Source organism: Trachemys scripta, chromosome 5 (assembly GCF_013100865.1).
Source record: "Trachemys scripta elegans isolate TJP31775 chromosome 5, CAS_Tse_1.0, whole genome shotgun sequence".
Lineage (NCBI taxonomy): Eukaryota > Metazoa > Chordata > Testudines > Emydidae > Trachemys > Trachemys scripta.
Genome location: NC_048302.1, coordinates 55,105,027 through 55,131,465, shown reverse-complemented (window position 1 = coordinate 55,131,465; position 26,439 = coordinate 55,105,027). Strand labels below are relative to the sequence as shown.

The window sequence follows — 26,439 nt, the reverse complement described above, 5'->3', positions numbered from 1 at the left end:
TCCATCCCATCCCCGGCCTGGGAGAACATCGAGGCCAACCAAAGCTGGAGCGGCCTCATCCTGAGTCTGGCATGACGGACCACATACGTGCATGCCGACATGTGACCCAAGAGCTGGAGGCATGCCTCTGGCTGCTGTCACCGAAAACCTTGTGACCCTGTCTGGTGGAAGGGAGGCTCTGGCCGACGAGGCATCCAGGACCACCCCAATAAACTCTATGCGTTGTACTGGGACTCACGTGGACTCGGTGTTGTGTACCAACAGGCCCAAGGTGGTGCACATGGACTGAAGCAACGCCACGTGATCCCGCACCTGCGACTGGGAGCTGCCCTTGACCAACCAGTCATCCAGATAGGGGAAGATCTGGGACCCCCTCAACGCCTGAGGTAGGCCGCTACCACCAACATACATTTCATGAATACCCTGGGGGCAGTGGACAGGCCAAACGGGAGGACCGTAAATTGGTAGTGTTTCCGCCCCACTGTGAAATGGAGGAAGCGTCTGTGCCCCTCGGAAGGGGAATGTGGAAGTACACATCCTGCAGGTCGAGGGCGGCATACCAGTCCCCGGGATCCAGGGAGGGGATGATGGAGACCAGGGAAGCCATGCGGAACTTGAGCTTCACCATGTACTGGTTCAGGCCTCGCAGGTCCAAGATGGGCCTGAGCCCCGCTTTGGCCTTCGGGATAAGGAAATAGAGGGAGTAGTACCCCTTGCCTTTGAACTCCCCCAGTACCACTTCCACCGCTCCTAGTCGCAGGAGCCACCCCTCCTCCTGCTCAAGCAGAGCCTCGTGTGAGGGGTCCCCCACAAGGGACGGGGGCAGAGGGTGGTTGGGTGGGGCGGAAGTAAACTGAAGAGTGTAGCCCGGGAGATGGTGTTGAGGATCCATCGGTCTGAGGTCAGCCGTGACCACTCTGGGAGGAAAGCACACAACCGATTGGAGAAGGGAAGCTTTATTGAGGGTGGACCCCTGATGAGAATTGGCAGGGCGCCCCTGGGCGTCCTGTCAAAACCGCCTTTTCTGCCGCCTACTTGCCCTTGGAGCACCCAGGATAGGGGGCAGGCTGAGACTGCCTCTGTGGGTGCCTGTTATAGTCTCATGACTTTTTATAATCGGTCTCGTATTTTGAATGGGTGGCCTGAGCGGGAGTCTGCTGTAGCTTGAACTTAGGTTTAGCCAGAGCCAAAATATAGAGATCCAGAATCTGGAGCATCTTGCAGGAGTCTTTCAGGCCACGCAGCTTCGTATCCGTTTGTTACACAAACAGAGCTTTGCCATCAAACGGGAGGTCCTGCAGGGAGGTCTGCGCCTTGCTGGACAGCCCAGAGAGCAGGAGCCACGAAGCCCTTCTCTTTAACACCGCTGAGGCCCTGGACCGCGCAGCTGTGTCCGCTGCATCCGAAGCCGCCTGCAGGGTTGCCGTGGCAGCCCCTGTGCCCTCCTCCACCAGCGCTTTGAACTCCTTCCTGTCATGCTCCTGGAGGGAGTCCTCGAACTTGGCCAGGGAGCCCCACAGATTGAACTCATACCGGCCCGGGAGAGCCTGGTGATTCGCCATCCATAACTGGAAGCTTGAGAATGAATACATTTTTCTTCCAAATGAGTTCAGTCTCCTTGAATCTTTATTTTTTGGGGTAGGGGCTTGGTTGGCCTGGCTGTTCCCTGTGGTTGACCGACTTGACAACTAGGGAGTTAGGAGCAGGGTGGGTGTATAAGTATTCATGCCCATTGGCGGGTACAAAATACTTGCGTTCTGCTCTCTTAGAGATGGGGGCCAATGAGGCCGGGGTTTGCCACAGGGCATTTGAAATTTTCACCACTCCTTCATGGAGAAGCAAGGCCACCCTGCCCGGTGCCAAGGAGGACAGTATATTAAACAGGAAGTCCAAGGGCTCCTCCATCTCCTCTGCCTGGAGGTGGAGGCTTGATGCCACCCTTTTTAAGAGTTCTTGGTGGACCCTAAAGTCCTCCTGTGGGATGGAGGGAGGAGGACTGGTACCGTCGGTAACAGCTGCTCCACAATCAGCTCCGGAGGGTGGACCTGCGACGGTGAGACGACGGCGATCGACACCTGGGGCTACATAGGCAGTGCCGTGGCAGGGTCCCGTCCTGGGGTGGAACAACGAACGGGAACGACGTCGACATCTGTGCCGTGACTGGCTGCAATAGCCCCTCCGAGACAAGGACCTTTGGCGTCGTCTGCCTCGGTCCCATCGGTGTTCACTCCTCAAGGTAGAGCGGTGCCAAGAGTCTCAGTCAGACGGAACCCAACCAGACAGTCTGGTGGACGTTGAGAGCGATCCATGTGGACTTTGCCCTGAATGGTTGCTGGGCAGCGAACGGCGTCGGAAACGTTCCCTCGACTGAGACCGGTACCAAACTGGGGGCAACTGCGGAGATCCCAGCAGTGGTTTGCCTCTGGAGCGCAGTTCCCCTGGTACCGGCATGGACATAACATCCCAGGCCGCCTGCAGGGCCTCTGGTGTGGAGGGCATCCGGACATTCAGGGAGGCCTGCTCCGAATGGGCCAGGCTACTCCGCTCAACTTGAGTCAGAGGCCTAGAGGCCGGTGGGGATCGAGGACTGCCCAACATGGGTCTACCCTCTGTCCCGGGTTTACTCCAGTGCCGCGGCGAAGAAAGCCTCTTCCTAGCTTTCTTGGCCTGCCCTGTGGATAGGGAGTGGTGCCGACTAGTCGATGGTGCCAAAGGGTTGCCGCGCACCGACACCGCCGTGCCCGGTGCTGACTCGAAGCGGCGCTCCAGAGCCGGGGTCAGCGCCGACTCCATCAGAATAGCCTAGAGCCTAATGTCCCTTTCTCTCTTGGTCCAAGGCTTAAACGACTTGCAAATCTTGCAGTGATCTCTGAGATGGGTTTCCCCCAAACAGCATAAACAGTTCGCATGCAGATCGCTCACTGGCACAGGTCACCTACAAGTGTTGCACGACTTAAAACCCGGGGCACGGGGCATTCTAGCTAAACTACACTAACTGAACTAACTAACTAACTACAGGTACCATACACTGAACGAACAAGCAGTTTGAGGGATGAGCTACAGCAAAGCTGGAGCAGAGCAGTTCCAAAGCACCTTCACTGGCGGCAAGAAGGAACTGAGGATGGGGGGAGCGCGCAGCGCCCCTTATACTGCGTCATGGAGGCGCCACTCCAGGGGTCCCTATGGGCGCTTCCCTACGGGTACTGCTAGGGGAAAAACTTCTGGCACTGGTGCACATGGTGAGCATGCACACCTATTGTGGAATACACATGAGCAATCACTCAAAGAAGTCTCATACTAGCACATAACATTCAAGTCTTCATTTTCTTCACTTTAATGTTAAGTGGGCATTGTGTCTTGATCTCATGCTTCTTCATGTGGAGGGATAATTAACTAACTACACTGAGAGAGAAGAAGGGACTAGAGTGGAGAGGGCTGCAATACAAACTGAGCACTGACTTGCCTTTTTAGAACTGCACATGCCCTCAAACCACAAGATTTCAAGAAAATGGCCAGGTTTTGAGCTGACATACAGAATACCATATATTCCATACTGCACTATATGATATTGCTGCATACTGCACATCCAGCAAGATTTCTTGCTTCTCAGCAGCACAGAGCAGGATGCAAGTATTTACTGCCACTGAACATCAAGGTATTAAAGATTCAAGTACAGTAGCAGTATTCTTCAGTTCACTGAGTGACCTGAGCCTTTAATCCAGATGAATTTAACATTAGAGTGCATTAGCTCTTCTCATAAAAGATTTGCTTTAATTTTAGTTCCCTCTCCATTTATCTTATGGTTGCATAATCTTCAGTAGAGGTCATACAGATTTCCCCAAAGAAATGGGAACTGCCTTTTTTTTTTAAAAGGGCGGTGAGGGGAGGGGGGCAGGAATGGGACTTTAGGCAATTATTCCCCAGTTTCGAATATGTACAAGAATATACCCTCTTCGCCTCCCAACTCCTTTCCATGTCTCAAATGACAAAAAGAAAAAAATAGAAATGTGAAATGGAAAATTACTGTAGACTCACACAAGATATACAAAAACACCCATCTGCTGCCAAGATAGACAATATAATTAAAATCTTACCATCATCGAGCTCAAGACAGAGATTATATACAGCCAGAGGCCGCTTATTACGCTGCCCTTGTCTTCTCGATTGCCTTGGTGGGACATTTGGAGGAGATATTGACGTAGAGATTGGCTCAGGGAAAGTGGCATCAGGCAGGGTTTTGAAAATCTGCGATCAAGAACACAAGAGGTATTAATTATTTACCATGAACAGCAACCTGTGCAATGCAACTATAAACCATTATCAAACAACATTTGTTCTGGATTTCATTCAAAGCAGACAGGAGCCAAAAATCCATTCCTTCAAGTTTTAGGAGTGTGTCGTGGGTCCTTAATGAGTGCTTTTTAAATAAATACATACATACAAAATAAAAATAAGCAAAAGCACTGTCTACACATTAACCAGACAGCAGATCAGTTAATCCAAAGACTAAATATGTGCAGCCATGCTTGCCAACTAGGGGAAAACAATAAATTAACTCTATTAACCACTATCCAGAAAAGTAAATTTCCACAATTTCACTTAGGGCCTGTAATTTTGCCAGAATAGTCATATTAATTTTCAAAATTTATGACAGAATCATACTATCATATTAACCCCTAAAAAAAAGCATGCTCTTGGAGGGAGGGTATGTGGCGGAGTTGCTGTGAAGGAGGCAGGAGTAGCATATTGTACTGGAACTTTTTCAGTTAGCCATTAAATAATGAGTCCACACACTTTTACTAACCATGATAATACCCACAAAGACACACACACGAAATTACATTTCCTTTAGTCATTTTATCTTTTCATTCATGACCATTAAAATCCAACATAAAGCATAATGTCATTTCTCTCTGGGTAAAAAAGCAATGCACATCTGTTCAAGTTTCCTGCATTTTTTACTAGTCCATGATGCTGATTTACTTATAAAAGCTGATCAATATGCCTATATAGCATTTAATAGCAGCCCTTTACATTTGATCATGGCAAATTCATGTGAGCAAGTTAGCATACTATAGATTTCTCTGAAGACAACAGCCACGAGACAGTAAACATGCACATAGCTTTACAAAAATGAAGTATTATGTTTCCTTTACACCGTATAGCAGCACAGCATAATGGTATAACAAGAAACAACATAATTAAATAGTGTACGGTGTTTCTGTGTACTGGAGTTATAGAGACAATCATTTTGTATATTACGGCAAGAGGTTATAAAGAGGGAGTTCATAATAAGCCTTCATAGAAAAAAACTTTTACGAAGCAGAAATTTAAGAAGTTGTAAGTAAACTCTTACTCCCAGGTAGCACATTTCAGGATAATTACAACATGCCTTACGTCTGCGTAAGGCACAAAGCTAAAAAGCCAAGCGACTAAACACACGAGAAGTGCAGTAGTCACTCAGAGCACCATGTTGTTTGAATTAAAAGAAACTCTTACATGGCATCTTTTGCTGGCTGGTTATCCTGAGTATCACATGTACATGAATTAGATTGTATAGCACAGATATTCAAGCAAGAGCCCACATTCACATTGACCTCTCTGGCATCAATTTAGGTTTATCTACTTCCAAGGAGAGGTGGCTGCAATGGTGCAAAATGGTCAGAACCACCCTTCTGACTCGGAAGAAAGCATAGGGCATCCAAGGGTAAGCAATGTTGGAAACACTGTCTGACTTCTCTCAGATGCAACGTGGCATAATTTAAACCTCCCCATACCAGCTTTAGATAATCTGTCTCCTTCTCTTTTACATATCTATACATACTGACTAAGAGAATAAAAACACTGCGTACAATTGCAATTACAGCTCTATAAATGCACAAAATAATTTACATGTAGAAAAGAAAACTATCCATGTATTCCCTGTATAGATTGTTCCTTGTATAGATGCAATATAACTCGTGGGGCCACTCACAAAGCTCTAATTGTGCTCAAAGTTCTAAAGCCATTTCTTAAAATATGATGCAATGCATAATATAATAAAATATAATGGTGTGCACACAAGGCATTTGGCTAACAGTACCATACTGCCCTCTTATGTGTAAATACAACAAAGCTGAATTAAACAAGTTTATGGATAAATATTTGCTTCAGAAAAATTAAAGAGAATGCTTCTAACTTCTAACGCCATTATCTCCATGGGCTGATTGTAGCATTTGTGCTCCCTGATAAATAGTAAGCCACCTAGAAATTGTTTAAAGGATTCAGTGTCTTACATACTACATTACATTCCACAAGTATGTGTTTGCTTAGCCCTATCTACACCTCTCAGTTCAAACTTGATGCCCTGGGTGTGAAGAGAAGGCCTTCTCTAGGAGTGCTGCAAGAGATCAACCTGCCTGTATGTATTAGTTTGACTTTGCAAGAGCTGTACTAAATTTCCATCGCTCTCTATTTTGATCCTCCACAAATATTTCAGTATGTCCCTGTAAAACTACTGGACTAAGAAACCCAGTAAGTAAAAAACAAACAAACAAAAAAACAGAAACTATAAGCAAACTATTAAAAAAAACCCTCATTCAATGAAACACTGAGCTAAACACATGCAGTATGTTAATGAAGTGGATATAGGAAGTGAACCCATCCATAACTGCAGCTGTAATTAGCAGCATAATGGAAAAAATAGTTTAAGAACTGGGGGAGCAGAGTAACACATGAAGTGGTCACACAGTGACTCTCTGCTGCAAAGTGTCATGTTGTGATCCCCATCAATACTGTTTACAAAACAACTGCCCCTGACATGTGCATGCACACACAAAATAAACCAGACAGCCATCAACTCAAGTCTTCTCCTTTACTTCTAGGATCCCCGAAAAGCTCAGTTTCATCCTCTGGCTGGAATCGGCCATACTAAATGCTAACTCCTTCATGAAGGTGTCATCATCTGCCTTACGTCATAGGAAAGTGCTATAAGGCTAAATAACTTGTTTTAAAATTACTTAGCTAGCGAAGTGGCAAAATTATGCATTGCTGCTTCATAATGGCATCATGCAACTTAAGTAACCATCTCAAGGCCAGCTCATGCAAATCTGGTCTCAATCATGAAGGCATACAGTTGGACATCAAGCCACAACCCCGTCTCTTCCTTTATCCGCCTCCCCAAGCTGCTCAGGCCAGGTCAGAAGGGAAATTTTATTTCTGGGGTATGGAAGGTCAATAGGGAACGTTTCCAGAAAAGGTGTATTTTTAATCTAGGAAACACAAATTACTTCTAGAGAGAGCTCTTGGACAGCACAATGCAGCTTGTAGCCCCTACACTCAGGAATTACAGCATGAGTACAAGTAACACAATTTCAATGTTTCTCTGGTCTTATGCAATATAGTGTTTTCTGCCAAATTTCAGTCATCTCCATCCTCAGTGCTGAGGAAGAGGGCTTTAGAAATTTCCAGGAGTTCTCCAATCTTCAAAAAAACAGTTAGTTCGATATAGAGTGGAGAAATCCAAACTCCTGACCATCAGCAATACAGCAATTCACACTTAACCATGGGGTCCAATCTTCCAAACACTGCTGTGCTTTGTGCTTCCTGGTGTGAGTAGTCCTGAAGGACTCCATTTGACAAATTCACAGCATTAAGTTTTGCAGTATCGGGCTCTATATATGCTAAAATGTATGTATGTTAGGGACTATTTAGTATAAGATCCGCACAAAACTAAGTTCTGTCCTAATGTACTAGAACATGTGTTTTGGGGTCCATCTTTCCTCTTTTCATGTAGGCCAACAACTCAAGCTTTTTTTTTTAGCCTTTTCCTCTTTTTATTAGACAAATGTGATATATAATGTAGCCCTTCATAACTAGATCTGTCTTTTCTACAACCGTAATCTGTCTCTGCAGGCCAAAGTTTCAGCTCACACCACACTTTCTCAGAGTCAGTGTTTGCGAAACAAGCAGAATGGCCAAACTCTACCACTGAAGGTGCACATGTGGCTGTCATTGACTTCCCTTTTTTCACTTTCCCCAAGTTCCTGTAACTGACTTCACCTTTCCTTGTATGCAGTGTTGGTGTAGCCATATCGGTCCCAGGATATTAGAGAGACAAGGTTGGTCAGGTAATATTTTTTATTGGACCAATTTTTATTGGTGATAGCTCTGTGTGGCTCAAAAGCTTGTCTCTCTCACCAACAGAAGTTGGTCCAAGATATTACTTCACCTTTCCAAAACAGAAATTCCTTTCATCGTGTCTTAACTGATACTTGGCTGCTGCCTAAATACACTAATTTTAAGATCTATTGGGAATTAGAATAAAGTTTGGTATAGCTAAACTGTGAGGAAAGGGGGAGTGTTAAATTAAATTCACCTTTGTTTTTATCAGTCATTTAGATATTACTGGAAGTGTGCTAAATGCTTTATAGGCAACACCAGGTCCCTGCCCTGAAAAGCTTACAATCTAAAGTAGGTAATGTATAGACAGAAGATGGGATGCATCAAGACATATGATTGAAAAGTGAAGTTTAGCACATATGATCAGTTGTACTGTGTGGTATTTTACAAACCCTTCTTTGAGGCTTTGACTCGAAGGACAGTGTGGAGGCATAACTGATCAGGTCTCTGAGGGTATTCTAGGTTCATCGAGTCACATGGTACGGCTACTGTAAATATATCTAACAGAATGGAATCCCATCCCAAGCAAGCCACCAACATCAAAGCAGAGCTAGGATAACATTACTTCATAAAAATCATTATCCCCCTGTTACTCCACAGGAGTCTCCCTTCAAATAAAAGGTAATTGCTCACATGGATTCCAGAAGTAATGACAGCACAGAGATTAGTTTGTATGAACACAATTACAGGGGTGAACTCTGGCCACTAAATTACCTAGTTTTAGTATGGATAAAAACCTATTGCTCAAACTTCAAGAGCATAGGGAAATTACAGTCACACAATGTGATGTATACATGTGAGGCTGTGGGGTCAAACAGTACTGGACTTACAGTAAAAAACCAACACTCTGAAATTTAGCTCTCACTATTGTTAGCATCACTTATCTCCTAGGCCTGGTCTACACTAGGCGTTTATGTCGAAGTTAGCGCCGTTACATCGAATTAACCCTGCACCCGTCCACACCGCGAAGGTATTTAGTTCGACATAGAGGTCTCTTTAATTCGACTTCTGTACTCCTCCCCGACGAGGGGAGTAGCGCTAAATTCGACATGGCCATGTCGAATTAGGCTAGGTGTGGATGGAAATCGACGCTAATAGCTCCAGGAGCTATCCCACAGTGCACCACTCTGTTGACGCTCTGGACAGCAGTAAGAGCTCGGATGTTCTGAACTGCCACACAGGAAAAGCCCCGGGAAAATTTGAATTTGAATTCCTTTTCCTGTCTGGCCAGTTTGAATCTCATTTCCTGTCTGGACATCGTGGCGAGCTCAGCAGCACTGGCAACGATGCAGAGCTCTCCAGCACTGATGGCAGTGCAAGCTCAGAATAGAAAGAGGGCCCCAGCATGGACTGATCGGGAAGTCTTGGATCTCATCGCTGTGTGGGGCGATGAGTCCGTGCTTTCCGAGCTGCGATCCAAAAGACGGAATGCAAAGATCTATGAGAAGATCTCTAAAGACATGGCAGAGAGAGGATACAGCCGGGATGTAACGCAGTGCCGCGTGAAAATCAAGGAGCTGAGGCAAGGCTACCAGAAGACCAAAGAGGCAAACGGACGCTCCGGATCCCATCCCCAGACATCCCGTTTCTACGAGGCACTGCATTCCATCCTCGGTGCGGCCGCCACCACTACCCCACCACTGACTGTGGACTCTGAGGATGGGATAGTGTCCACGGCCGGATCCTCGGACATGTTAGCGGACGGGGAAGATGAGGAAGGAGATGAGGAGGACGAGGCAGTCGACAGCGCTCACAACGCTGATTTCCCCGACAGCCAGGATCTCTTCATCACCCTTACAGAGATCCCCTACCAACCCTCCCCAGCCGTTACCCCGGACACAGAATCTGGTGAAGGATCATCCAGTAAGTGTTGTAAACATCTAAACATTTATTTGTAACAGAACATGATTATTAACAATTTAAAAAATGGGTTTCTCATGATTAGTTTGATTAACTTAACGGTTCAGTCATGGGCAGTGCAACTATTTGAAAAAAATCTAGCAATGTCCGGTTTTGCATGATTGTCCTGCCCAAGCCGCTCTACTGTTTAGTCCCTGCTACTGCAGCTACAGTAAGATGCGGTCTATATGTCCGGGGATGGAGCAGAAATCCTCCTGGGACATCTCAAGGAAGCTCTCCTGCAGGTAATTTGAAATCCGCTGCATTAGGTTCTTGGGGAGAGCGGCCTTATTGGGTCCTCCGTAGTAGGACACGTTGCCGCGCCACGAGACTAGCAAGTACTCCGGAATCATTGCTTGGCACAGCATGGCGGCATACGGCCCTGGTCTTTGGAGGTTTTCCCGGAGCATTCTCTGTCTGTCGCTCTCAGAGATCCTCATGAGGGTGATGTCGCTCATGATGACCTGCTTTGAATGAGGTAGGGGAATGTTAGTGTTCCTTTACAGAACTGTAACCGCTGGTTTGCAGCCACGCGGTGGAGGCGGGAGAGGGGCAGCCGAAAGGGATCGTTCCCGGGGACAGCCGCGAGGGTGTGGCACAGGAGCAGACTTCCTGCTTGCCGGATTGCTGGCAGCAGGGACCGACATTGATTTCAATGTGAAATGAGGCCATTGCTAATATTAAAGTTTTAAGCTGCCATGAATCTACGGCTTACCATGTCTGCGTGCAAGAGCAATTCCGTTGTCCTGACACGGTTCTCAAATGTGCTCTGCAAAACCCCAGACACTGAATGCGAAGGCCGAGAATTCGACCTTGTGCTGAGTGCGCATGTGATAGGTGCTGTGCATGGTCCTGTTCACAGAGAAAGACTATGTTCTTTGTTCACAACTACATTTATCTTTCTGAGGAATTCACTCCCTTTTTCCCATTCCCACAGCCCCATCTGCGACTGTCTCACAACCTAGCCTGTCATCACACTCCCAGAGGCTAGGGAGGATTAGGCATAAGAAGAAGAGGACACGGGAGGACATGTTCTCAGAGCTTATAGCCTGCTCCAGAGCCCAGGCAGCACAGCAGACCCAGTGGCGGGAGAACTTGACCCGAATGCACCAAGCCAACATGGATCGGGAGGAGAGGTGGCGTCAGGAAGACCAGCAGGCGACTCAGGCCTTGGCTACACTTACCCGGTAGTTCGACGGCTGGAAATCGAACTTCTGGGTTCGACTTATCGCGTCTAGTCTGGACGTGATAAGTCGAACCCGGAAGTGCTCGCCGTCGACTGCGGTACTCCAGCTCGCCGAGAGGAGTACCGCGGAGTCGACGGGGGAGCCTGCCTGCCGCGTGTGGACCAAGGTAAGTTCGAACTAATTCGAACTAAGGTACTTCGAACTTCAGCTACGTTATTCACGTAGCTGAAGTTGCGTACCTTAGTTCGAATTAGGGGGGTAGTGTAGACCAAGCCTCAAACCCTGCTTGGACTACTGAGGGAGCAAACGGACACGCTCCGGCGCCTTGTGGATGTTCTGCAGGAACGGAGGCAGGAGGACAGAGCCCCGCTGCAGTCCATCTCTAACCGCCCTCCCCCGCCACCAAGTCCCATACTCCCCTCACCCAAAGTGCACAGAAGGAGAGGCGGCAGAGTCCCTGCTAACTCTCACTCCACCCCTGCAGAGAGCTCGAGCAGCAGAAGGCTCTCATTCCCCAAAGTTTGACAAGTTCTTTCCTTCCCGCCTGACACAAGCCCCCGTCCAAGTTTCACTTCCCAGTTCCATGTGTAGTTGATAATAAAAAATATGTTTCTGTTAACTACTGTTTCCATCATGTTCTTTTGGAGGAGGGGGGGAAAGGGGGTTGGTAATTGGACAGGACAGTCACCTTTGGCAGGGTACATAGTTCTTTTTCAGTGTCCAGGGCACCTGTATAGGGCTTCATGAGCCAGGGCATTAGCGGGTAGGCTGGGTCCCCGAGGATGACTATAGGCATCTCCACATCCCCAACAGTTATTTTGTGGTCCGGGAAGTAAATACCTTGCTGCAGCCGTCTAAACAGACCAGAGTTCCTGAAAACACGAGCGTCATGAACCTTGCCCGGCCATCCCACGTAGATGTTGGTAAAACGTCCCCTGTGGTCCACCAGTGCTTGCAGCACCATGGAAAAGTAGCCCTTTCTGTTAATGTACTGGCTGGCCTGGTGTTCCGGTGCCAGGATAGGGATGTGAGTTCCATCTATGGCCCCACCGCAGTTTGGGAATCCCATCGCTGCGAAGCCATCTATGATCGCCTCCAAGTTTCCCAGGGTCACTACCTTTGGCAGCAGTACATCAACGATTGCCTTGGCTACTTGCATCACAACAACCCCCACGGTAGATTTGCCCACCCCAAACTGGTTCGCGACTGACCAGTAGCTGTCTGGCGTTGCAAGCTTCCAGAGGGCTATGGCCACTCGCTTCTGGACAGTCAGGGCTGCTCGCATCCGGGTGTCATTGCGCTTCAGGGCAGGGGACAGCAACTCACAAAGTTCAAGGAAAGTTCCCTTCCGCATGCGGAAGTTTCGCAGCCACTGTGATTCATCCCAGACCTGCAGCACTATGCGGTCCCACCACTCAGTGCTTGTTTCCCGTGCCCAGAATCGCCGTTTCACAGCATCAACATGACCCATTGCCACCGTGATGTCCTCGGCGCTGGGTCCCCTGCTTTCTGAGAGGTCTGTGCTACTCTCAGACTTCAGGCCATCACCGCGTTGACGTAGCCTCCTCGCCTGACTTTTCTGCATCTGCCTCAGGGCAACCTGTATGATAAGCTGCGAGGCGTTGAGAGCGGCCACAACTGCAGCGATGGTTGCAGCGGGCTCCATGCTCACAGTGCTGTGGCGTCCGCGCTGTCAATGACTGGAAAAGTGCGCGAAATGATTTCCCGCCGGGAGGGAGGGAGGGCGGGAGTGATGGACGGATGACGACAGTTACCCAAAAGCACCCTGGCCCCTTTTTTTTTTACCCAGAAGGCATTTGCGGCTCCACCCAGAATTCCAATGGGCGGCGGGGACTCCGGGAACTGTGGGATAGCTGCCCTCAGTGCACCGCTTCCAATGTCGACGCTTTCCCCGTTAGTGTGGACTCACAAAGTCGAATTACTGTCCTTAGTGTGGACACACACGTTCGACTTTGCAATATCGATTCCAAAAATTCGATTTAAGTAAAATCGAACTACTCTCGTAGTGTAGACAAGGCCCTAGTGTCATTTTATCAGCATTAAACCAGTTAGTGCAAGACACTGAAGCTACCAATATATATGATTTACACAGGTATGTACCTAATCTGTCCATCTACCAAGACTCAGAGCACCAACACAATTATATCAGGCAACAATCAAAAACTACTCTCAGCTCCTCCTTAATATACTGATAAAATATGAGAGAAAATTTTACTTTTAAGAGGTTCTTTTAATCTGTTTTTAATGTAGGGATTATTTACATACTCATCTTGTTTCTGAGTCAGTCTTCAGGACTACTGTAGAAAAGCTATAGGAAAGAGATGTGCCTCTTTGGTGGGCTTTTTAAACACTGGGATGCTTGACTGATTTCTTTCTGTTCTGTAGTACAGAAAGGGTACATTACTGAACTAAACAAACCACTAACCATCTTAGATACAAACCACAACTAACAAATCAGTCTTGATAACTACAGTGCTAAGACCGTTCCTGTACTGCAGTTATTCAGTTTTCTAACCATAGACCCCTTAAGGTTTCCAGATACATTTCTACGGGTAGGTCTACACTACCCGGTAGTTCGGCAGCAAGCAAATCGAACTTCTGGGTTCGACTTATCGCGTCTTGTCTGGACGAGATAAGTTGAACCTGGAAGTACTCGCCGTCAACTGCGGTACTCCAGCTCGGCGAGAGGAGTACCGCGAAGTCGACGGGGGAGCCTGCCTGCCGCGTCTGGACCGAGGTAAGTTCGAACTAAGGTACTTCGAACTTCAGCTACATTATTCACGTAGCTGAAGTTGCGTACCTTAGTTCGAATTGGGGGGTTAGTGTAGACCAGGCCTTAGAATAATAAGCTAAATTCAATATGTTCCTTCAACTGTATTCCACTAGCAGAGTGGTTTCCAACCTTTTTACGCCCAAGATCACTTTTTGAATTTAAGGGCAACTTAGGATCTGCCCCACCCCTTCCCTGAAGCCTCCCCACCTCCGCTCACTCCATCTCCCCCTCTCTCTGTCACTTGCTCTCCTCCACCCTCACTCACTTTCACTGGGCAGGGGTTTGGGAGGGGGTGCGGGCTCTGGGCTGGGGCTGAGGGGTTCACAGTATGGGAGGGGGCTCCAGGCTGAGCCTGGGGCTGGAGGTTGGGGTGCAGGAGGGGGTGAGGGGTGTAAACTCTGAGAGGGAGTTGGGGCGCAGGAGGGGGCTTCGGGCTGTGGCAGAGTGTTGGGGTGCAGGAGGGGGTATGGGATGCTGGCTCTGGGAGGGGGGTCAGGGATGGGGCAGGGGGTTGGGGTGCAGGAGGGAGTACAGGTGCTTACCTCAGGCGGCTCCCAGTTGAAGGCGCAGCGGGGCTAAGGCAGGCTCCCTGCCTGCCTGGGCCCCTCGCCACTCCCAGAAGGGGCTAACATGCCCCTCCGGCCCCTGGTGGGGGCACATGGCTCCACACGCTGCCCCTCTCTGCAGGCACCGCCCCTGCAGCAGAGAGGGGCAGTTCCCCATTTCCAGCCAATGGGAGCTGCAGGAGAGGTACTTGCAGGCAGGAGCAGCATGTGGAGACCGCTGCACGCCCCTCCCCTGCCCCGGGCCGCAAGGGCATGCTGGTCGCTTCCGGAAGCGGCATGGCACTGCGGCAGGCAGGGAGCCTGCCTTAGCAGCAGCCCCGCTACATCACCGATGATTGTGATCGACTGGGAGATTCTCCAGGATCGACCAGTCGATCATGATCGACCGGTTGGTGACCACTGCACAAGTAGAGATGCCACATGGCAATAGACAAAAACATTTTGCTGCACTCCCCAAACTGAACAACAGATGGTGTTAGAGATTATACCAGATTAATGCTAACTCCTCTCTAATTCATTCTGTTTCCAGATTCCCAATTCTTACTAGAGCGCTTGCTCCTGGGGCCCACAAAACCTACAGCCAAGGAAGCCCCTAATTCAGCTGGGGTAATTCACAATTTTTTAGTCAGCCATGAATTATATGTGGAACTGTGGGTTCTGCTGCTATACTAGGACACCAATCTAGTAAATCTAGTCTCTCTGATCTCAGGAAAAGATAATTAAATGAACTTCAGTATGTTTACTAGGAGCCAATCTAGCCATGACACCATCTTTTTTATTTGGACCACTGCAGCAGTGACAAGTTCACCCGAAATCAGTGGAATAGAAACAGTAAGTAGAAAAGCTGGGTGAGATGAAAATAAGAGAGAATATGGGGAAATTTGGCCATAAGATTGTGAAGGAGGAGAATCTTAAAGAAAATCTCCAAGATCTTAATGTTGTCCCTGGCTTTTGTCATGAGGCAAAAACCCACCATTCTCATCGTATTCACTACATGGAATAAGCAGTTAATTCAGCCCTGTGTATACAAGCAAGAATCACAAATCTGTAATTTGACATCTAATCCCTTTTACAGGATACTGGAACAGTAGGGTCACTTGGGGTCATGGACTGGTGGCTCTTTGTCACCAGGATAATGATCTCTGTTACAGTATTATATTTGGTGCTCCTCAAGACATTCAATACAATAACACAAGTTTGTATCTAGTAATTTCCCTTCAGTACACGGGTGCACTACAATTGGTAAATAAAAGGAAAAAAGACACACATCTATTTCAAGTGATCTTTATTCAAGATATAACAACAGTTCTCCATTTAGGCCAGGTGTACTGCTCGGCCCATGTGCCCTACATGCCAACTGCTCCTCCCTGCCTTTCCAATGTATGGAGGCCTAAGAATATGTTATACAGTAAATAGTACTCAAGGGTAACCTCATCATCCCCAAAAATTCTTCTTTGCTGGTTTGGCTTTTGTTGGACATGGTGATAAGGTAACTGGGTTTATACTCAGCAACCTGTACAAAAACAAAAAATACTTATTAGAAACATACCAACGCTCAGGATAAAAGGCAAATTACGTTACTGGTTCACAATATGAACTTACTCTGCTGGAATCTACACCCAGTTTATCCCTTGAGGCAATGAAGACGGTGGATCATTTTTCTGCAATGTAAAGCAACAAAGCATGCATGATAAGTCAATGCTTTAGTGTAGACAGAGAAACAAAAGCACGTTAGGATGTGCAAGGTGAAATATATGGAGATAATACTATGTACCTTTGATAAATTCTTCCACGGAAAGGACAACTCAAGCTTCAAAGTAATATTCTAGACACAACCATGGTTCATAATTCTAACAACAACGAGAAAAAATTCGGTATCACAGCAACTTCTAAACTTTATTTATTAGCTAAAAACATTGCTATGGAAATTATAGTACTGTATAACCAATGTAAAAGATTAACATTTAGCAGGATAGGCCAAAATGTTATTTTAAAATCACATTTCTTCACCAAAGTTATTGTTCTAAGAGATTGCTAAAACTAAACATTTAAAATATTTTTTTCATAATACATACTTTTTATTTTTTGCATTTCATTCAATTTGGAGGACAATAGATCAGTTTCACTTTTGTCTTTACCCCAGCGTCTAGATTGTTTCACGTTCTGGATCTTATTTCCAGAATTTGATACGTGTTATGAATACTATAAGGAAATATTTGTATCCAAACAGAACTTTTTTGATTTTAATATGGTTAATTTGGTTAAGAGTTCTATTAATATTAAATCTGTACAACTTTTAAAAAAGGTTTTTCACCAAAACTTGAATTATGTGACTGTCCAATAAAATTTAGCAATAATTTTAATTGCAATTGTAAAGTTGCTTACCTCCCCAGGGTCACCACTCTGTGGTCCAGATACAGGTAGGCCAGCTTCGCTAACATACAGTCCAGCAGCCATTGGTCATGTGATTTTCCGTGCATTGGCTTCCATGGGATTAAACAGGATGAAAATGTGCACCTCTGGACTTTGATGCTTGAATCTTATTGCAACACATTGTATGTGATTATACAGTATCCATAATTCTTAAGTCTGAAAAATTTTCTGACCAATGCAACCAAGTGGACTGCCTGAAGAGTCAATAGGTAAAAAGTCATAACTAGAGTGAAACAGGAACCATCATTGGCCGATGTAGCCTATAGGTATAAGTATTTACTAGGTAATGCATAGGTATAAGTAAAGGCAGTAATGCAATGAGCCTCAAGGCTTGTAAGACAATAGCCTAGCTAAACTAATCAAGACATAAGGCCCAAAAAAGTCTTAGCATAAGTAGCTAACAAAGAGTAACCCTAAATCATAAGATATCGTAATATAGAATGCTGAATGACAAAACTGCTGGTAGGTAACTACAAGATGCTAATTTATATCCACTTGGAATATTTTAAGTTAGTGACATCAGCTGATGTCTGACCACCAGTTTGCCATGGTAACTAACTAATGCAGTGGTTCTTAACCTGGGGTGCACGCACCCCCTGAGGGTGTGAGACAGGCCAGATTTTTTTAGAAGGTAAATCATCGAAATACAAATTAAGCACAGGCACATAAGTACAACTACTTTGTTTCATCAAAGCTATGTATTTTTTAACATTATACATTTTTAACGATTACTGCATTAAATTTTAACTGCAAAATTAAAATAAATATATAATTCTCTTTCATTCTATAATTATGATATATCTAGGTTTAAAGAACTGAGCTACTTTAATGATTTTTGATAAGGGGTGTGAGACTATATTTTTGAGAACCAAAGGGGTGCAGGCTGCAGTAAAGGTTAAGAACCTCTGAATTATTTTTATACTAATAAGATTGAAGTACAAAGATTAATAACCTATGGGAGAAGGACATCCCAACATGAGTTAGGGAGAGAAACTATAAATAAAGAAAAGGGAGTGAAACTCCTACTGAATATGCATTAGGTTTAGTGATGTTAAAATAACACATTATAAAACCTATATCCCAGGCTGTGTGCCTTTGGAGATGCAGTTTACAGAGAATCTGCCCCAGCAGCCTGGTCGCTCATATTCAGATGGAGTGCTGCTTGCTGGGACTTGTGGAGTCCATGGGTCTCAACTCCACACTAAAAATGGAACATCTGCTGTCAGCTCCTCTTAACACAACACAACCAGTGGTGGTGTTGATGAGGAAGGAAATGAGGAGGAGGAAGACCATGACTAACATTTTAGGTTGTTCTGCAAGGGATGGTGAGAGTATATGGATGTTCAGGTGTATTGTATTATCTCTTTTTACCTTGCTGGGTTAGAGTGTTTGTGACTTTGCTAACTGTATTCATAAAACAATTATAAATATAGTGAGATTTCCTACGTGTAAGTGTTGCAACAATGCACATTGGGGTTCCCAATTTAACAGTAATTTTAATAATATTGGGCCAGATCTTAGGACAAGAACCTATCAAGCCTCAGAATGCTAACTGAGAATTCTTAAGCAAGCAATATAATAATCAGTATATAATCAATAGATTATATCAGGCAACACTGAGAGCACTGTATTTCAGGGACTGCCCATGGAGCTCTAAAAGGAAGTTCCACACATCTTTGTCTTCAGTACAAAGATGCAATTTACAGAAAATCTGCCCCAGCAGCCTGGTCGCTCATATTCAGTGCTGCTTGCTGGGATTTGTGGAGTCCATGGGTCTCAACTCCACACTAAAAATGGAACATCTGCTGTCAGCTCCTCTTAATACAATGTCCTTGAGCTCCTGACAAGTTGCCAAAAGCACTATCAGTTGGGCAAAATTTCAGTGCCACATGATGGTGTCTGTATACTCTTACACCATTCAATTGGCCTGCCTTTCTCCTTAAACTATGTGGCTCATATTTGTACTATAATGCAGAAACTATACATAGACTCTAAAACAAGAGATTGCTGTCTACCAGGCCAGCTGTGAAAAGGGTGTGGGGGGGAAACAAGGTTAAAGCTTGTGTCCTTTGATCACTTGCAAGTTATGAGTTTGCTGACTCAGCCTTTTCTGAAAGTAGCATTCCTAGTTAAAAAACTGCAGCTTCTTCTGTATCCTGATCTTGTTCCACATTTTAACAATTCACGACATGAATGCTCCTGATAGCAATGAACAGACTGTGATAAGCCACTAAATTTTGTTGCTATTCTTTGAAGGGTGGAGGAGAGAGAGTTAGCAACTAATGTGTCAGGATTGAAATAGCCACACATCTGTCCATGGTGTGAGAAGAAATCCACCTTCTCATTACGGTACTTTACTAGTAATAGTACTTGCATCAATGAGAATTAAAAAAAAAAAAAAAAAAGGAAAGGGTCTCTCTTTAAATCATAGCCATGTACAGCAGGCTCTATGCATCTTGTTTAGTTATGAGAGATTTAAAGGAACAATTAATGCCTTTAAACAAGAGGGTGATTTACTCAATATAATCCTATTTCACAGCTTTCCCAAATACAACATACATATTTAGTTACTAAAAGAGCAAATAAAGAATTCCGGAAGAGAATGTGAATGCCTCTTTCTTGGCAAAGGGAATAAGAGGCAGCTGCAAAGATAAAAGGGAATGTTATAAAACTCAGCTAGGGTGTAGCCAAAGAATAGCTTCACCAAACCTAACTAGACAATTCCCCCATTTTATCTTTAGTGATGAGAGAGAGTATACTTAGATCTCCAAAATGAAATACAGGCATCTGTGAAAAATTATACATGGAGAATACAGGCAACATTCAATCTATCCATCAAAGTTTTAGTTGTATGAAACATGGGAATGAAATGGTTTAAAGCATGATCTTTGAGAGTGGAATTACATGTAACAGGTCTTGACTATCATAGTAAGAATCCTGCTACTATTTTTCCTTCCAGGCAACAAAAAGGATTTGTATCTTTAATTCAGTTTGTAGTTTGCAGCTACAGAACTCCTTCATAAATAAACATATGTTGTGCTCCCCAGTCTATTTGTTATACCCAGCTCTTCTCATTTGTTTTATACTTAGCTCATAAGTGCTTTGGGGCAGGGACCATGTTTTAATTATATTGTGTATGACACCTACCACAATAAGGCCTTGATCCTTGACTGATGACAGATGGCATGACCACAACACAAATAAACAACTGTTGCAACAAAAGGAATACATATTGACTGTGCTAGGTGGGAAATGCTGCTAAAATGGATCAGACACATGATTCTAAAGACATCTTCAATAAAGCAAAAGTGGGTTAGAATTCATGAAGAACATAGGCAGAAACACTGGGCCAAATTAGGTACTCACACCCACTTGGCTGAGGGCTGGTCTTCACTACGGGGAAATCGACGCTGCTGCAATCGATACAGCAGGGGTTGATTTAGTGGGTCTAGTGAAGAACAGACACTAGAGAACAACAAGATGGAATCTTGTAAATTCTGCACTTTGTTTATGAAAGGAAGCTGCAGCAGAGGATAGATAATTCCAGGGAATGCTCAATCTATGGAAGGGTTTAACTTTTTTCACATCTTCAAAAATGCTGTGATTACATTTTCTCAGAGCATTTTCTGGCAAAATTTCCTGACTTGGTATTTCCTTTTATTACCAAATACATTTAGCAGCATTCCTTCTGGAGCCCTCCAAAGTGATCTCCTTAGGCTAAACACATGCAAGTCAGTACCTTAACAAGCCTTGCCATCTAGCCCCAAAGAGAGTATTAGTCATCTGAATTCCACTTACTATTCTCATTTCTGTTTGCCTACTTCGGAACTTTGTCAATGCTGCATTTTGTTCAAAAAGAACAGAAGTCTACTCCATTTGGAAATTTTATATGCAGTTGAAAGAAGTATTCCACTGTAATCTATTGTATGTGAAAACACAGAAAGAAGAATTGTCCACTTGCATGCAATGCATGTGTGCATGGATGTATTTGTAGTCAATGTTTTGACAGGCTGCTTTCAGACTTTGAGACTTTTTTTTTTTTTACACTGATCTGATGATTTACACTATTTTTATTTTCTTGGAGCCATGTACTACAATTCCCTGAACCATGCTCAGTTCTTTTTGATCTCAGCAGCTGTTGCACAATTGGAACAAGATCACATACACAGCCTCCTCTCTGTAATAAGCTACTTTTTAAGACTCACAAAATAGAAGATTTTTAAAAAATGAATGCACTGATTTGTTTTCAGTGAATTGCTACATCATGAAGCTGCCTTTCCACCAGGATCCCCCTGTACAACAATTATCTAGTGGGACCCATTGCCATAGGCAGGAGTGCCGCCAGCTTTTCTGTCGCCCTAGGTGACAGAAGGGCCTGCCCCGAAATACCGGCACGGTCGCCGCCCCCCAAATTGTAGCACCCTAGGTCACCTAATGGGTTGCGTCGGCCCTGTCCATAGAATGAAGAAAGGACTTAAAAAATCCAGCCACTCCCTGGCCAGTCTAGAAGACTCCTTGCTAGGTTGCCCTTCACCAGGGTACAGCATAAATTTTTTGGGGGTGGAAGGGTTGCTTTTCAGAGTCCCGATCTAGCAAAGCTTTTAAGCACATGTATAGTCCCACTGATGTCATTGATTACTCATGTGCTTAACACTAAGCATAAGCTTAAGTGCTTTGATGAATTAAAATCAAAGTATTGCTGTAAAATCTTCCCTAGAAGCAGGGTGCATGAGCATATGCCAGAACAAGAGGCATTCAGAATGGGCTGTTTCATGAAGCTCTGCCACAATCCCAATCTTCATGGCAAAGGGGACTTGGGGTGGTACATCAAGTTTTCCAACATTGAGACAGGTCTGTTAAGTCTAAGGTTCCCTCCCTCCCCCCCCCTTCTTTGAGGATCCGCTTACACACTCCTCCTTGAAGACTGGTAAGGGAGGAAAGCTTTGCCTTCAGAGATGGCTTTATCAGCCTGTCCTAGAGGTTTTGAGCACTCTGCTGCAACAGTGGCCTATCAACAGAAATTAGAAGTGTTGCTAAGAATGCTGCTTTGTGGCCACACCTTACCAACTCTACAGTCTTGAGCAGATCTTCACCTCTCTGCTTTGGTTCTCCCATCTGTAAAAAGAGCTAATTTCCCTGACTCCTATCATGACTATTGTGAGGATTATGTCCGTAGAGTGCTTTTAAGACAAAAGAGTACTAAGTTTTATTTTTTTAAATAATTACTAGCTTGACAGATAAAAATATTAAAATACTACCCTATATTAAACTACCTTTTAATTTTAAAATAAAAATACTGTGGCATGTCTACTTTAAAACTAAATGATGAAAATACATTCAAATATTGGTACTTCACTTTAATGAGTTCCCCATATGAACAGACTACAATACGACATATAAAGATACATTTTAAGCTACATAAAATTCAGTTAACTACCCTTAACATTTATAAAGCTGAAGAAGGAAAAATAATGAATACATTCTTCACTCTTCCAACAGCAATTAAATTTTCTGAATTCTTCGGAGGAGTCTCATTCTTTCCTTACTCCTCTTCTCCTCTTTGCTCTCTTTCCTTAGTAGACTCTGGTTTCCTTCTTTCCTTATGGAACTCTTGTCTGGCCCTTCTTTCAATTTTTTTCCTTTGTAATCTTCATTTTCTCCTGTTTTTGCCACTTCTTCTTGCTATTCTGTCCTCCCCTCATCGTTCCCCCATACTTAAACTTATCTATTCTCTTCTCACTGAGACTTTTCCTCTTTTCCAGCATTTTCCCCCTGTCGTATTTTCTTTTTCACTCTTTTTTTATTTCAGTTTTTTTCTTTTAATGGAAGCTTATTTTGGGGTTGAGGAACCAAAATGCTCCACATTAAGGTATGCCTCAATGGCACACAAGTAACACTTTTGGATGGTGACGGTTACATTCATTTCACTGGACAGTCTTTCCAATGAAAGGCAAAACATTATGCTGCTTGGTGACAAGGATGTGTACTCTCTTCATGTTGCCAGGCAATGCAACAGTCTTCCTGAGCGTAGGTTCATATATCTCCAATGGCACTCAGGAGCAGAGACCATTAGGGCAGTTATTGCTAGGAACTGCTAGCCATTGCAACTCCTGCGGAAAAAGTCAAATAATAGTCTTTAACCCGCCAAGAAAAATAAAAGGAGACACACACCAAGGCCTCTTTCACGAAAGGCTGATATTATTATTGGTCATGTTTACTACGGTAGTACTCAAGGACAAGCAAGAAGTGATCACTATTGTGCAAGGTATTGTGCAAACCCAAATTAGTAGATGGTTCTCGCCCTAAAGAGCTTACAAGCTAAACAGAAAAAACAGGCACAGCATGGGGTACAGGATATGTCTTACACACAAGCAGAGTGAACAATGTGATGGCAGAAAACCTCATGTTAGTTCCATGATTTTGGGGTGATGGCAATCAGATAAATGGAAATAAGCGTGAAGGAAGAGGGGACACTGAAGGGAAAGGGGATATGAGGGGACAGGACAAGGGTGAAGAGGGTTAGAAGTGCAGGTTTGGAGTGAAATTGAGGTGAAATGATTGTGAGGGAGGGGGAAAGAAAGGGTTGAAGCAAACAGCCAATCAGCACAGAACAGAGGAAGTCCAGAAAAAGTTCTCTAAATGTTTGATGGTCCCTGCCTTCTGCAGCTGGTCCTACAAGCTAGAGTCTGGGGTAGATGCCAGTGTGTCAAAAGTAGAGTGTGCCCTAATACCCTCATTTACATTCGACAAATATGAATATTGAACTCATCTTTCCTTAATGCCCATTCACCCCTTGTATCCTTAATCTCACTTTGATTTTAATGCCGGCTACTGATCCCTCAGGTTCCTGTAGCGGCAGCAGTCATTGCTTCCACAGTCTCACTACTGGTCTACTTTAATTTGATACACCCACCACTACAAAGCTACTATAATTGGCTTGCCACCACCACTTGGAAATACATATAAGGTCTGTAAACAAGGTGAAAGCTGCACTGATTGTTTTCCAGCTAGCAGAAAATAAAGTACTTAACAAAGCTTCAAAAATAGCTTCTGGATTAAGCAAGATATTCTTATTCCAGGGCAAGTCCCAGAGTCAGTTTTCTTCACACATAAATTGTATAAGAGTTCTCTAATTAAGATTCAGTTGAGTGATGATGGCTGTTACTGCACCGTTATTTCAAAGTTAGTAACCTAATTATTTCTCTTACTAAGGGTATGTCTACACTACGAGAGTAGTTCGATTGTACTTAAATCGAATATGTGGAATCGATATTACAAAGTCGAACATGTGTATCCACACTAAGGACAGTAATTCGACTTTGTGAGTCCACACTAACGGGGCAAGCGTCGACATTGGAAGTGGTGCACTGTGGGCAGTTATCCCACAGTTCCCGCAGTCCCCGCTGCCCATTGGAATTCTGGGTCGAGCCCCCAATGCCTGCTGGGGAAAAAAATGTGTCGAGGGTGGTTTTGGGTAACTGTCGTCATCCAACCGTCTCCCACCCTCCCTCCCTGAAAGCGCCAGCGGGCAATCAGTTCGCGCACTTTTCTGCTGAGTGACAGTGCGGACGCCACAGCACTGCGAGCATGGAGCCCGCTGCAACCATCGCTGCAGTTATGGCCGTTGTCAACACCTCGCACCTTATCATCCACCTCTTCCAGAGGCAGATGCTGACAAATCGGGCGAGGAGGCTACAGCAGCACGGTGAGGACATGAAGTCTAAGAGTGGCACAGACCTCTCACAAAGCACGGGACCCCGCGCCGTGAACATCATGGTGGCAATGGGTCATGTTGATGCTGTGGAACGGCGATTCTGGGCCCGGGAAACAAGCACGGACTGGTGGGACCGCATAGTGCTGCAGGTCTGGGATGAATCACAGTGGCTGCGAAACTTTCGTATGCGGAAGGGAACTTTCCTGGAACTTTGTGAGTTGCTGTCCCCTGCCCTGAAGCGCAAGGACACCCAGATGCGAGCAGCCCTGACTGTCCAGAAGCGAGTGGCCATACCGCTCTGGAAGCTTGCAACGCCAGACAGCTACCGGTTAGTCGCGAATCACTTTGGCGTCGGCAAATCTACCGTGGGGATTGCTTTGATGCAAGTAGCCAACGCAATCGTTGAGCTACTGCTCTCAAAGGTAGTGACTCTTGGAAACGTCCAGGTCATCATAGATGGCTTCCCCGCGATGGGATTCCCAAACTGCGGTGGGGCTATAGATGGAACTCACATTCCTATCCTGGGACCGGACCACCAGGCCAGCCAGTACATTAACCGAAAGGGCTACTTTTCAATGGTTCTGCAAGCACTGGTGGACCATAGGGGACTTTTACAAACATTAACGTAGGATGGCCGGGCAAGGTTCATGACGCTCATGTTTTCAGGAACTCTGGTCTGTTTAGATGGCTGCAGGAAGGTACTTACTTCCCGGACCAGAAAATAACTCTTGGGGATGTGGAGATGCCTATAGTGATCCTCGGGGACCCAGCCTATCTCCTAACTCCCTGGCTCATGAAACTATACAGGCGCCCTGGACACTGAAAAATAACTCTTCAACTACCGTCTGAGCAAGTGCAGAATGGTGGTGGAGTGTGCTTTTGGACGTCTCAAGGGGAGATGGAGAAGCTTACTGACTCGCTCTGATCTCAACGAAACCAATATCCCCATTGTTATTGCAGCTTGCTGTGTGCTCCACAATCTCTGTGAGAGCAAGGGGGAGACCTTTATGGCGGGGTGAGAGGCTGTGGCGAATAACCTGGCTGCTGCTTACGCCCAGCCAGACAGCCGTGTGATTAGAAGAGCCCAGCAGGACGTGCTGTGCATCCGGGAGGCTTTGAAAACTAGGTTCCTCAGTGAGCAGGGTAACCTGTGACTATTAAGTTTGTTTAAAGAGAAGCTGAACCTGCCCCCGTTTCTTTACCAACTTACTGTTGACTATCCTCTCCAGCTACATTCCCCGTTCACCCCGTCCCCCCCCGCTTCCAACACACGCTTAAAAATAAAATAAATGGAACTTTGTTAATGAACACCGTTTTCTTTATTACGGATTTCGCGGTAAAGTGTTGAAACTCGGACGCAGACTGTGGTGGGTAGCGGGCGTAGTGATGGAAAGAACACTTCTAAACTGGAGGAATGACAGGCTCCTGCTCCTAGAGTGGTCCGCAGTGGTGGACTGGTTGTTTCAATGGATCCTGCCACCCCTCCTTTTCGGGACTCTGTGTGTGGGGGCTATGTGACTTTGTGGCGGGGGAGGATGGTTACAGATCCCCTGCTGCATGGCTCTGTGATCCAGGATAAAGACCGCTGCATTAGAGATCTTATGCAGCGGTCTTTATCCTGGATATCAGAGCCACGCAGCAGGGGATCTGTAACCGCCCTCCCCCGCCACAAAGTCACATAGCCCT

General features: G+C 45.3%; 1 protein-coding gene and 1 long non-coding RNA gene across 2 annotated transcripts in view; both read right to left on the bottom strand.

Annotated features, from left to right (window-relative positions):
- ARHGAP10 (Rho GTPase activating protein 10) overlaps nt 1–26,439 on the bottom strand; it is a 246,201-nt gene that overhangs the window by 48,768 nt on the left and 170,994 nt on the right. Inside the window, exon 18 of the mRNA XM_034771459.1 lies at nt 4,095–4,245. Coding sequence (XP_034627350.1) covers nt 4,095–4,245 — 151 coding nt within the window. The remainder of the gene's footprint in view (nt 1–4,094; nt 4,246–26,439) is intronic.
- LOC117877865 lies at nt 15,896–17,646 on the bottom strand. The gene is made up of 4 exons (XR_004645837.1): nt 16,992–17,646; nt 16,381–16,456; nt 16,209–16,267; nt 15,896–16,119 (listed from the first exon to the last, which is right to left on the bottom strand). It is a non-coding gene; the product is annotated as an uncharacterized LOC117877865 (long non-coding RNA).